Consider the following 14475-nt stretch of genomic DNA (forward strand, 5'->3'; position numbering starts at 1 on the left):
TCATTTTCCCCCATTTCCATCTCGTTCCCCAACTTATCCCATTTCCAAATTGAATTAATTTAAAAAACTTTCATTATTCCCAATAATTTTTCTCAATAATTTCTCAACAAATTCACTTCGATTTTCATAAAATTCAAATTTTTCAAATTTTTTTCAAAACTCCCATTTCCCCCGAATAATTTTCCCATTCTAATAAAAATTTCCTCCATTTCGTATCTCTTCTTTACTCAGAACTCTCGATGATCGAGAGGTTAATGCATTTTTAACTCATCACCACCACCACCATGATTTCTCCTCGCTTATTTCGCTCGAATGATTTCCCGTTCATGGCCGTTCAACGCGAAAGGGCAAAGAATTTTCGTTCTTGCGTCCACGTCTGAAGGTCCACGTCTCCCTCTCCTCGCGAGAGAGATGAGTTTATGTAGCGAGAAACGAGTCCGCGTTATCTCCCGTTACGCCGGGACCAGCTTCTTCTCTCAAGCGTTGACGTTGCACGTCATTTTATCCACGCCACCTTTCGCGCCTTCGCCACCTTTGGCAAATCCGTATAGGATCAGCCAAATATATTTATCACACCTCTTTCAGACGCGAGTTCCTTTTTTTAGAACAGCCCTTCTCTCTCGTTCCGATTACTCGATATTTCGTCGGTCGAGAGAAGAAGCGTGCTGCGTCTGGTCTCCGTGTGATATTTTCTTATTATATTTTGTATTATATTTTCTAGGAGGAGGGGGATATGAGTTTACTCGAGAGCGAAATTTTCGAAATTCGCTCCCGAGTATTTTTTCGCGAGTAGGATGGCGCATCCAAGGGAGTGTGTTTTTTTTTTTCTCGAGAGTAATTTTTTACCAACTAAAAAATTGTTATTGAAACCAACTCTCTCGAGAATTTTACTCCCTAAATGTGTATTCGTATCTTTATATCTATTGTTCGCGAATTGCGAGGGATGATGGTGAAAAAGAAGAAAGAAGTTTTGAATTGAAAATTTATTTACATTTTTCGTGATATTTTATATTTCACGAAGGGCGAATTAATTAACAGCAAATTTCAAACTGGGGATAAATTAATTTTTAAAATCGTAGAATAATATTCCGTGATATAATTTAAGAATAATATTGAATTACATCGTAAAAATTCTAAAAGAGGTTTATTAAATCGTTGTTTCATGCTGTTAATGCATGATTTTCTCGAAACGATTTTATTCAGAGACGAGACGGGAGAGATTTTTAAAAAAAATGTTTTCGAATCTACGGGAAGCTTTTGTTTCGAAGAAGACTCGAAAGCGATCGATCCGTTTATTCCGTTTTTATCGAGGTATCTGGCCTGCAATTTCGCGCGGTTTGGGCGCAGCCGGTCCGTTTCAATTAACGATAACATCATTTACTCGCGCTCACAAAGGGATTTGCAATTTCGCATTGGCCGCTGAGATGAGAGTGCAGGCGGAAAATCCTAAAAACGTTCACAACATAAGGCCAACCGAATTCATTAAAATAATGAAAGTGGAATAATAATGGGGGGGGGGGGAGGAGGGGAGAGAAAAGCATTTTCTCCTGAATTTCTCCTCTAACGAAAACATTTTGCCCGATATAAATTTGCCATTCCAGCAGAATTTAATATTATTCCCTTAATTAATTAAGCAAGAACGAAACGTTTGTCGTAAGAGGAGAGAATGAATTCCGTGATCTCCGTAAATCCTCTATTCTTTGTCCTCCATTCTTTGCGCATTGAATGTTTTTACGCTTAAAAACACGCGGATTCTATCGGATTCATCGAAGGACGGATCAGTCCATTAGAACGATCCTCTTTCGTCATTTATCTCATCCTTTTTTTCTCTTATCTCTTGCTTCAACCTCCTCTGATCCTCGAGAACGAGAAAGGAAAGAGATCGAGGGGCGAATAGGAAAAATGGACATGGGAAGATTGAAGAAGAGCCCGCAAAAACTGATTTCAAAGACCAAAAGCAAAAAAAAAAAAAAAAAAAAAATAAAATAAAAAAAAAAGAAAACGCGGAGAAATAGGAAAGAAATCCTCAAAGATAAAACTCGGGAATAAATCTCGAAAAAAAAGAAAAAAAGAAACATGAAAAGAAATGTAAGACTAGAATTAAATCATTTATTAAAAAAGTTGGATTCTTTCTCATGTATGAAGCATCTCACGAATATCCATTCGAAAAAAAAAGAATATTATTTTTCAAATAAAGATTAATCGGATAAAAGGATATTCTCAATTTTAAATTGTTTCCATTACAATCGAAGTATAAAAAAAATTTGATCCTCACTTTTAAAATTCTTTTGATCAAATATAATTATAGGATTGATCGAATATTTTCGAATAAATAATAATACGTCTTTTTTTAACCGAATTAATTGCTCCCAGTTTATTACACGAGTCGAGTAACATTGAAATTATACGATCATCGATATGTCGAACCGTGTTCCAAATGAATTGACTAGACCGCTCGTATAATCTAAAAGTATCCAATAAAGCCACTGATTGGCCAACAGTGCGGTGAGCGTTTGCCATTTGCTCGCTGTTCCCGAATTAGTCATTGCAATTTCATTATTCGTTCACCTTCCCTCGATTCTCTCGATTCTATTTCGATTTCTTTCTTTCATTTCTTCAAATTTTTTCTTTTCGCCTATTCCTTTAAAAATCTGCAGAATATTTAAGAAATAATTCCTTCCTCTCGTTAATTTCAAAATTTTCGCTAATTTTATAATTATAATATTATAATTTTATTCGCAACGAATATAATTTGCCATGCAAATGTTACCAATTCAATCAATTTTTTTTTTCCCAAATATTTATTAATAAGTTTCATTATATTTCGTTATATCAAATATTCATCATTTCATTTTTTGTCAAATTTGTAATTTCATTCGTTAAGATTACAAAGATAGGTAACGAATTATAATTTTTATTTCATCCAAAAGCAAACTCAGAATCACAATTTATTATTACATCTTTTGCTAATTTTCAAAAATTAATTTTCAAAAAAAATTTAACGATTTCTCTCGTAATTTCCCAGGCAATCAAAGCAAGGAGGAAGGGGAGGGAAGAGAACGCAACGCGCGAATATTTCCGATCCAGTCATTCTTATTCGCGTCAGAGGCGAATTCCAATTCAACCAGACGCTTTCCCGAGAATATATCTAGTCATGATAAACCTGCTATCAACGTAGGTCGAGGCGTGAATATGATAAAAGAGGAATTGTAATGATCTATGGCGCGAGCTACGTGAATGGAAACTTTTGATACGAATATCGAGACACGGTATTCGCAGAGATAAAGAGGAGCAAAAAAAAAAAAAATATTTCACTTCCCTTTCGATCCAATCTCTTCCTTTTTTATTCGCAATTTTTTCACAGAAACTATGCAGGATTGTTTCTCTGCTCTCTCTCTCCTGATCCATTTTCCAGTTTATTACTGTTTTTACAGTTTATTATATATATGGCAACTAAGTAATTGCGGATTTTTTTTAGAAAATCAAAGACAATTTTTTCATGGAACTAAATAATTTTATTCTGTAATGTGTTGCCCATTTTGATCAATGATCTTTTGCCATCTTTCAGGTAGCATCATAATCCCACGTTCGTAAAACTTGTGGTTTTTATTAGCAAAAAACTGAATCAGGTACGATTTGATATCATCATCATTATTGAAATTTTTACCATTCAAGGAGTTTTGTAAAGATCGAAACAAAAAGTAATCGGATGGTGCAAGGTCAGGACTATATAGTGGATGTGGCAAAACATCCCAATCAAGCTCCAATAATTTTTGCCGAGTGACCAAAGATGTGTGTGGCCTTGCATCGTCATGATGGAATACAACACCTTTTCGATTTGTCAATTCGGGCCGCTTTTCTTCAACCGCATTGTTTAATTTCATTAGTTGTTTAATGTAGACGACAGAATTGATCGTTCGGTTGGGTGGTAAGAGTTCAAAATAGACAATTCCTTTGTAATCCCACCAAACTGATAACAAAATCTTCTTTCGACGAATACCAGCTTTTGATGTTGTTTGAGCTGGTTCACGTGGCCTGCTCCACGATTTTTTCCGCTTGATATTGTTGTAAACAACCCATTTTTCATCGCCAGTTATCAGTCGTTTTAAAAATGGATCATTTTCATTACGTTTCTTTAGCAAATCGCAGCTGTTAATGCCTTGCGTTAAATGCTTTTCTTTCAATTCGTGAGGAACACATGTATCGAGTTTTTGAACATAGCCAAGTTGTTTTAAGTGGTTTTCAATGCATGTATGTGATACATGAAGCTTCTCTGCAATCTCACGAGTTATTTTACATTTGGACTACGCCAGCAAACTTAAAAATTCAACTGAAGCCATCTATGAGTGAAATCCGCAATTACTTAGTTGCCAATCCAATATATATATTATGTTCGTGTTTGTTTCTCTCCTCGTTAACACGGTTAATGTTAACTACATTCCTCGTTACATGGTGGAATGTAGTTTCATTCGGGGATTAATCGAACATCAGTTTCGACTAACTTCGGAAACAAGTACAATTTTCGTCCGAGCGCTTAAACTCGCGCTGGGCGAGCGTCGTTAGAGAGTTCGTTTTTAATCAAAGAATTTAAAAAAAACGGAGACGTCATTGCGTGAAATCGTTTTAAACCGATTTCATCCAGCGCCGCACAAAAGGCGACCACGGTTTTAATCGCTTAACACGGTAAATCCTTCGACGGAATAATTTTTTAATCCTTTTGTATTCTCTCGCTGAAAAAAATGACCATTTCGAATGGCTTTGCCTTTATATTAAAATACGTAATTACAATTTCGATAAAAATAATAATTATTAATAACTATTAACCATCGGAAATAGATTTCAATCAAAAAGATGACTTTTATACATTTCATTCTATATTTCGATTTAATCTATAATATTCAGAATAATCGATTAATATCTGATCTTCTTTTAGTTTTAATTTTTAAGTGGATGAAATTCCAGAGCGATTATATTAATGACAGATTTATTAAAAAGAAAAAGAAAAAAAAAATCTCAGGATCTTTTACTTGTCTTCCACTCTCTCGACCATTACTCAGATGATTCTTCTCGATAATTCTTCTCTTTTCCCTCTCTCCGATGAAACCGGAAACGACTAATCTAATTTTTTCCCCTTTCATATCGTTCTTTCCCTCTTTTTCCCTTTATCATCCATGGTAACAGCCATCTTTTGATTCCATTTCGATGCTTTTATCTTTATAAACTGTCAACAAGAAAATAAAAAGAAAGTTTATAACTCGCGCGAAAAACAAGTTGGCCATCGTTCGTCTCTAACCACTTATCCTTTTTCTTCGTGTTTCGATTCCCGGCAATTCTTTAAAATGCAATCTATCATGATTCTTTAATCCCCTTTTCATGCTTTTCCATTGTTTTTTTTCCCGAGAATGAATGATCGCAATTATCGATCGACACGTAGCGATACATTCGTTCGACGAATACGATTAATCGATTAATTCGATCACTTTCCAACGCAATATATTTATTTGACAAAAAAAAAATTTTCGATAAAAATTTGTCGCATCGAATTTGCAAGAAAATTCTTCAAATTTCGAGAACGATTCGTTTATATGCAGGGATTTATTCTCTTGGAGTGGAGCGTTGTTTCGTTCGTTAACGAACGAGCGTTTATTATTAATTACTAATTTAATTTGGCCAATTTCGTTTGTACGCGAAACAATCGCGGTTAGTTTACGGAATATTGTTTATTCAATACTCATCGAGAATTCTATAGTTCGTTATTACTTGTAGAATCGATAACGGGAATCGATTGATTCGACGGCTTCGATAATCACAGACAAACTCAGGATAAACATTTTCTTTCTTTTTCTTTTATTATTTCTCTCGTTTCGATGTATTTTCGGTAATTGCACCCGGAATCATTCCTTCTTTGTGGAACTTGTGAAATTTTATTAAATTTTTCCAACCAACGAGATGACGTTTATTTACTCGTAAATTTTCTACTAATTCAATATCGTCTCCTAGTTTTTTTTTTTCTTCACGCGCCAATCTGCTTGATGTAATCGCGTTAGGAGAGGACAAAAACAATCCATGGGGGGTCGACGTTTATGAGTAAAGTTGAAATTAAAATTTGCCTCGGTTTATGTTTAATATCCGATTTTTTTTCCTTCCTTGTAATTTCAAGAGAAAGAATACGAGAAAATTCCTTAATACACGTGTAATCTTTACTCAATATAATCAAAGATTTGTAATTATATCTCGTAATAGATAACAATAGAATATTTTTCTAATCTCTGAGCTTTGAAGATAGATTATATGTGCATCTGTGCTAATCACTGTCTATCGATACAATGGCTGACAAACGTTATTATTGTTTGATCAATTGCCTCGTTGGATGAGATTGACTTGTATGTTATCTCGAGAGGTTCATGCTGTTCATGCTCTCGATGTTGGAGTAACAGATTTTTGATTAACGTGCAATGTGTTTTTTACAGGTGTTCCAGTACGATCAACGACCAGCCTGCCAGTCCAATCATCCGTGGGTAAGTGTGTGAAAAAAATCAAATCTTTGATGGGATCTTTACACAGAATTTTTAAACTTTCTAGCTTTCTTTTTAATCGAAAAATTCGTTAACGAAGATCTTGATGGTATTTTCACTTCTCGAAAGATAATAAAATATTATGAGCAATTTAGTGATCTATATATCTTTTTTTCAGTTAAAGTTGGAATTAAAATTTGATGCAAGTAAAGTAAAATCTTGAACTTGATCCGTAATCTGTATAATAACGAGGTTGAGAAAAGTATGAGAAAAGGTTAATTACTATTTTTCAAGATTAATATTTTAGATTCGAAGAAGTAGAGACATAATAATGCATAATTAGTGAATGAGGATTATTATTTTTTATATTTTTTTATAGCGTGACGTTTTCAATTATTTTAAAGATCATTAGAGATTGTCGAAGAATTTAGAAGTAGAACGACTTTTCGATGGTCAGCCGTAAATAACGATGAAAATTTTTAAGCAAAGTAACAATTTATTTTTCAGAATATAAATATCGATATAACGTGAACGAATGGGATCAGATTAGGACGATTCCGGAGATTATATGTTCAATGTACGAAGCTATCCCAGTCAGATATATATGCGTATCAATATTGAATCGTGATTTCACGTTGTTCCAAGGCTTAGCTATAAAATATTTATTCGTATTTTAAAACCAATGTCACCGTGTCACAGAACAATAGAGCTATTACATCAGCAGTCGGTCGATGCTGATACGTATTTGTCTATCGGCTTTGTGATTATCGATCGTGTTTGCACAGTCAGCCAATAGAAATTGTTATATTTGCTACCACAAAACGGTATACACGATAAATCCTTTCTTTTATTCATGAAAGTATTACTCGGGCAGTAAGTATTAATTTATTATAAAGTATAATCAAAGATTAATTATTCTAAACGTTGTTAATAAAGTTCATTAAATTGATGATAAAATTATTAATTTTCATATACATTACGTGTATAAAAGCGTCGTTTGCACGCTCATTGAAATAACATATTTGAATCGCAGAATCGTAATTAATCGTGTTTAGCGGTATCAAGATCTGGTCTATGCCGGTTTGATATTCGATTATATCCTGGCATTAACCTGGCTTCGCAATACTGTAATATAATAACTGTAATAGTTTACAGTTTGAGAAATTTATTATTCTCACCGGATTTGTGCATCTTCTGTAAGTTTACACCTCGTTCTCGTTTCTAGCCAACTGTATAGAACAATTTGATTACATTTCGAATTATACGTGTGATAATATCCGGTGAAATCTTCATAGATTATCATTTAATTAATATACACCATTGATATATATATATATTTCGAATGAATTGTTAGTATAAAATGATATCTTTTAATTTATCAAAATCACATTTCTTTACATCTCTCTCTCTCTCTCTTTCTTTATAATTATCGAGGAAAAAAATTTGAATTAAATATTTATATTAAAAAACGCAGCGAATTTTACATTTTAGAGAAGGAAGGAATAACTGTAATGAGAGAGAAGGAAGAAAACGTGGACGCAATTTCAATTATATCGATTCGTAAAAGAAGGATTAGCAACGTTCCATCTACAAACAAGAGTTTCAATCGTCTAAATGGATATTGTAGCAATCCGTATTACTTAGAGAGTCGGTTTAAAGGGGATCGAAACCGGGCAAACTTCTATACTGTTAGTTAATTAACCGTTAATTTTCACCACGGTCCGACCGAAACAAGAACATTCTACTTAACCGCGCTACCTACTTTCCAACTTCTCCCGTTTCTCCTTCTCCTTCGCCGCCACGTGGAAACAAAACACTCTCGTTTCCTAATTAAAACGATTCGATCCGAATTTTCGGAGGAGCGGACGCAAGTTCTCGCGACTTTTTCGAAGTCGATACGAGCATCTTTCACGCACGCGTGAGTAGGCCAAGTTTGTTAGGGGAAGAGTTTGAGGTCAAGCGCGCCAGTTTAATAAGAAATTTGAATCTATCAAAAGCGGCAAGTTTCCGTCATCCTTTTGCTCTCCTATTGCGCGGGAAAGTAGACGTGTCGATAAATTCTTGGAAATTCTTGGGAATTTTCCTAAACTCCGTCTCGTGTTTCCGGAACGCTGTACCCATCAAGCTTTTCCTTATCTTCGCGTTACCTCGTCGAACAAATACTTTTTTCCTTGTTGTAAAAAAAGAAAAAAAGAAAAAGTTAAATCGTGTTCTATTCTCTATTTTGGAAAATTTTTAAAAGTGAGTGCTTTCAAAGGTTTCGCTACGCTTATTATTCCTTTCTCTTATCTTGGCGCGTAATTCGTCGAAGATAAAATTCTCATCTTCTTTTTTCTAAAAAAAATTAAACTTTCAACAAATTCGAAACACTTTTAAAGATAAGATTATTAATTCTTCCCTTATCTTCACTATTTGTCGAAGATGAAATTCTCTTCCTCGTAGAAAAGTTAATTTCTTCATTTTTTTTTGGAGGAAATTTGAACAAGAAGATTAGCTCGTTTTTTTTAAAAAAATGGCGAGTTTCGCGAGATAGGAGCTCTTGGATCGTTCAAGGATTCAAATATATTTGCTTCGAAATATCTTTCCTTTCTTTTTTTTTTTCACAGCGGGATTTATTTTCCATTCTCGAAGCTTCATTCGAAAGGTTTGCACGAGTTTTGCGCGTCTTTCTTTGGAGGAAAGACAGCGGACTGTCAGAAATTACGAGGGGCGAAATTAAATCCACGCAGTCTCTTCTCCTGGATTTATATCACGACTCTGATCCACCTCTTTTGCAAATCCTCCCGGGATCTTCTTAAAATTTCATGCTTTGTGGAGTTTCACAGCCCGGAATCTGTCGAGGTTCAATACACAAGTTGCCGAGTTTCTTCCGCTTATTCTTTTCGAGTTTTGATTTATCGAAGTGAATATTTTTCGCGTTAAATTTTTTCCTCCTTCTTCCTTGGAATCTTTCACGATACTCTTTGTATTCCTTCGAATAAAATCGAGATATCTCCTTCAATTCTAATGCAATGTAATAAAGGAAGATAATAATTGGCAGGATTTGGAAAATTTTCCATTATCAATTTCTTTGATTTTTAACTGTTTAAGTTTCGTGAGAAATGCGATGATTAAACTTGATTGAACTCGACTTTATTACAGTTTGGCAAAACACTTCAACAAATTTTGGCGTTTGATCTTAATCAAAATTGTGCCACGCCAACTATTCGTCCCTCATTTATTGAAAATTCCTCCACCGCAATTTCACATATTATTATACCTTTGACTATTTATCCGTTCTTTCATTGTTTTTATTAGATCGATGAATCTTTCCACTTAAAATATTCCAAAATTCAATCGATCCTTTTATCTTTATCTAATCCTTCAACTCGATTCAAACCGTTGGAATCGCGACGAAAGGAAATTTCTCGAAACGTTAACCAAAGAAATAAACGTTCATTGTCGTCCTTCACTCGCGAATTCATATCACAATATTATATTTTTTCTACGATCAACAAATTATCTACAAATACTGCCGAGTATACTGCGACAATGGTTTCAAAAAAAGAACGATTTCACGCGTAAACACGACAATTAAACTGCCGAGCTCGAACAACGGAAAGCAGCTCGGTTGAATAACGATTAAACAAACATCGTCTGTCGCCGTAATTAGTAGAGCCAGTCGCTTTTGTCGTGCGAAAAATACACGGGTTTCGTGTGTAAAAATGTGGGGGAGGAAGGGGTGGGTGCAATTATGCCTCCACGTAAACGTTCCATTGTTCGTTGTATATTCGTCTTTTTTAGCTAACCGGCCAATTGTTGTTAGCGCAGCGACACACACACACATATATTTCATCGTTACGAAAAAAAGAAAAAAAGGAACGAGCTGGAAAAATAAAGAGGCGGACCGATTAAGTGGAACGAGAGAAAAGTGGCTTTGTCTTCTTATATCTATGGCTCGTGTCTATTCTAAGATGGGAGGGGAGAAAAGAAGGGCTCTGAATGACTCTGAAAAGAACGAAGTGGATCAGAGGAATTCGGTGACACCGGTCGGATTAACGAAGAATGAAAAGGGATTCGGAAATTTTTCTCTTCGCCCGAATTCCATTTTTCACTCTTGGAGAGGCCTAATAGACATGTTTATGTTTCTGGGTTGTTTATGGGCCTACTCCGCGCTAATAAAAATCGGATTTATCAATTTCGCGTTGTTTTGTAATCCAAGGAGATAATTTTCAATCGATTACGTTTTCTTATCGTTGTATTCTATCATCGCAGCCTATTAAAATAATTATTATTTTATATTAATTATATTCGATATTCGTGTGATTATCCGAGAAAGGAATTTCTAAAAAATGAATCGATATTTTTTTCCTCTTCAGTGATTCGTAAATTTAATTTAACGAAGCATAGATAAATTGTTAATCCTATGAGAAAAATGTGTACATTTTGCGTTTACATCTGTCAATCTTTTCGATCTTTAATCAAGAAATAATTTTTTCTTCCCGAAGATGTAATTAATAGAATATTTGAATATATTTAAAAAGATCGAAAATAAGTCAGCTTTCCACTTAACTAGAATTCCCTAGATATTTTCCAGTTCGTTTGTTGAATAATTATCGTTGAAATCATTAACCGCGAATTATTTATTATCGAGCAAGAATCAGATTTTCTGATAGAAGAAAAAAATAAGAAAGGAAGAAAAGGGATACACAAATCTAGATCTTTTGAAATAAAAATCTGAGAAACGAGTGCACTTTATCGTCCATTCGTTTAACGCGAGGATCTTAATTTTCTTTTTCTTTTTTTTCCTCTTCTCTTTGGAAGGATATCGCATTTCTGCGAAAGAAACAAATAGTGGAGAGGTCACGTGAAGCAGTTACGTTGGCTTGATTAATATACGATTCGTGCGCGAAACTTGAAGATGCGTAGGGACGATGAGGAGTAACATAAAACTTGGAAAATTTAACGGGTTATATTTTAAAATCCACTCCATCACTTGTGGATGATTAATGTTACTCGCTACGAATTTTCACGCTGTATAAATAGTTTTGCACTTCTAAATACTTCTTCTCGAATAAAAAATGCAAAAAAAGAATAGAATGGAATTTCTGAATATATTCGTGTGGACAAATTCTTAAATATTCCCGTGGATCGTTGGAAGAAATATACATATCTTTGTAACGCGTTCAAACAGCAAGATTTTGAACAATATCGATGCTCGAGTAAAATTCTTATCTGAATTTTGAATATTGGCAAAGTTAGGGACAATTTGAATAGAAAGTTTGAATACTTTTTGACGTTCGTTTGTTATCTCGTCGAGAACTCTCGTCGTTTATTTATGGGAAAGAAGAGACACATTGTATCTTTACGATTTTAAGGTTAAAGTTAAAGAAATTTATAGTCGAATTTCAAAGAGAATCTCTCGCCTTATCTTTATCTTCTTCTAAAATTTCCTCGCGTCACGTTTCTCTACAAGAAATATATATTTCACATTTATTTATTGCAAAGATTCTTTAATGTAACATTCATCGTAATATGATCTAAGAAACACAGATATTTCGATGAATCGATATGGTTGTCGCGAGTCAACCGACAGTTGTTCAATTTATCAGAATTGCCTGAATTTTCCATAAATACCAGACGAAATTTATCATCGGGAAAATAGATGATAACAAACTTCTTCTTTTTTCCAACAAAAACAATCACAAATATTATAAATAACATTTCAAGATACTCGTGGAAAGCTTGTCGCATCGAGACAGGAAGCAGAAAAATCATGCTTCCAACAACCGCGTGCCAATTTCAAAATTTGTTCCATTTTTCTTTTTTTTTTTTCATTTCTCCCGTCATGTTCATCAAATTTATCAATGTAACGACACCGTGACAGCGCGACGTCGAGCTGCGTCGATACCGCACACAAGGGCCACGGGTATCGATTTTTAAAACGGATGTCGAGGATGGCGCGAAAGATGGCCAGCAGAAAATCCGAGCCGATCGAGCGAATCTTTAATCTTTAATCTTTAAATTCCTCCGCGAATAATCTTCCAAGCCAACCGATTCTCGCGCAATATGATGACTCAATCAAGCATTTTGTCATCCCTGCTTTGTAGAAAATTATTTCGTATCTTTAAACACGTTTTAAACCGGTTCGAGTCGATCGAGGATATCCGATGATTTGGAAAAGTGGAAGGAAACACGTTCTGGGAAGACGAACCAAAAACGAACTGCTTCATAATTTTAGTTAATTTTTCGCTGAAACGATTGAAAAAAGGGAATTTCATTCCTAAATCCTCCTAAAAGATTTAATTTTCCTTCCTTCATTCCTAAAGGATTTAATTGATGAAATTGAAGAATTGGTTTTGGGAAATATTGGAAAAATCCGTAAGAGACGCAACGAGTATGGTCTGTTTCTGCTTGTTTGGAAAGAAGCGTTCACGAATTATGGGATTTCTATCCAAGATTCAGAAAAAAGTTGGTCCATTAAACTTTAACGCATCCGGTCCTTCCGTTTCTCATCTTCTCTATTATCTTCTGAATTTCTCCAGATATGTACTTCTCCAGATATATATACGTAACGCAGATATCTCAAAGAGAGATGTTGTTCATCGGACGAACATTGGAAGCAAAGATGTAAGAACAAAGAGAACGTATTTAAAATCGTTCTTAATTGCGAGATAGGTTCTTGCGCCACGATGAATTTTCATTTTACAAAGGTAAAGATTACAAAGGAGTGAGACTACTCCGAATACTCCCGTCGTCGTCGTCGGTTACCTTCCTCCTTCGAAATTCCCTAAGAAAAGAATCGCTCTTCTCGATTCCATCCCCGAACAACGGGTTTTTTTGCGGGTGTTGTTAACTTCTACAGAGACGAAAGATACTTTTGGGTTACAACGCGCGTGTTCCGATCCTTCTCGAATATAAAGCTCTTTGTGCGGGATGAAATGGGCGAGGAGAGGAAAGTGGATGGAGATGGAGAAATATCGTTGCCTCTTGTGAAATGGATCAACGTTAATTTTATGCTGGATCATTGTCATTAGTTGGGAACAGATGTGACAAGTTTACTGGGTTTCGATAAATAAGACTGTATTTTGATAAAGAATCGTAAAATTGTTTTTTAATGAGTGAACTTTTTTTATTGGAATTAATTTTGCATTCCAAGAAGCCAACGAAGTATTCTTAAGCTGAAGTTTGATCATTTAAACGTAATTGGAATACACAAAGGTGTGTAGATTTATACGATTTTATAGAAATAATGCGATCTTTCTTGAATTTCTAAAGCAGTAAATTCGTCAAGCTTTTTTCGATTCTGTTCCCCAAAAGCAAAAATAAGATGCTTTGCACAAAAGTTTCTCGTTCGATCAAATATTCTTTGAAGATTAAAAAATTTGATTGATCGATATACCGAAATCCCCGTAAGGAGATTTCACGGTTGAACAGTATTTCAAACGATGTTTCATCCCCGGAGGGGTGAATGATACAATCTTTGAACTTTTGCACATGCATTTTTTAAGAATCAAAGTTGCTATAAAAGTCTTTAATATCGCTCGTCCTTAGGGAGGACGTCGTTCGTTCCTCGTCGTAGCGAAGTGTACGTAGAAGTTGAAATTCTTTTGTGCGGCTCTTTTATTAAATTCTAATTCCTTCTCTTTCTTTTTATCGTGCTCATATTCGACGTGCCGCGGCAGAAAAAGAAACAGAACGGAGAGAAATTGGAGGAGCGTGGATAAGGAAAAATGATAAACTCCCGAGGGATGATTTTTTCGAGAAGAAAATGTTCGAATTTTCTCTAATCTCTCGTCGAATATGGAACTCGAGGATTGTGTAATTCCAACGTTTCTCTAAAAAAAAAAAAATCATTCTATTTTAATTTTAAATATCCATTTTTCGAACATTGCATAATTTTTCCACACGGTTTTTGAAATTACATTGATCGAAATATTATTCTTGGGTTTAATTAAATTTAAATCGTATTATAGAGATA

At 34.6% G+C, this 14475-nt stretch overlaps 2 protein-coding genes across 11 annotated transcripts in view; one reads left to right on the forward strand and one right to left on the reverse strand.

Moving 5' to 3' along the window:
* Positions 1–14475, forward strand: part of LOC411843 (COP9 signalosome complex subunit 7b) — a 184897-nt gene that overhangs the window by 28235 nt on the left and 142187 nt on the right. For both annotated transcript variants that reach the window (XM_026444827.1, XM_006562741.3), the window contains exon 4: positions 6471–6518. In XM_026444827.1, the coding sequence (XP_026300612.1) occupies positions 6471–6518 (48 nt within the window). The remainder of the gene's footprint in view (positions 1–6470; positions 6519–14475) is intronic.
* The window catches only part of Glurb (metabotropic glutamate receptor B), a 256855-nt gene that overhangs the window by 23411 nt on the left and 218969 nt on the right, over positions 1–14475 (reverse strand).

The sequence above is a fragment of the Apis mellifera genome, linkage group LG13 (genome assembly GCF_003254395.2).
Source record: "Apis mellifera strain DH4 linkage group LG13, Amel_HAv3.1, whole genome shotgun sequence".
Lineage (NCBI taxonomy): Eukaryota > Metazoa > Arthropoda > Insecta > Hymenoptera > Apidae > Apis > Apis mellifera.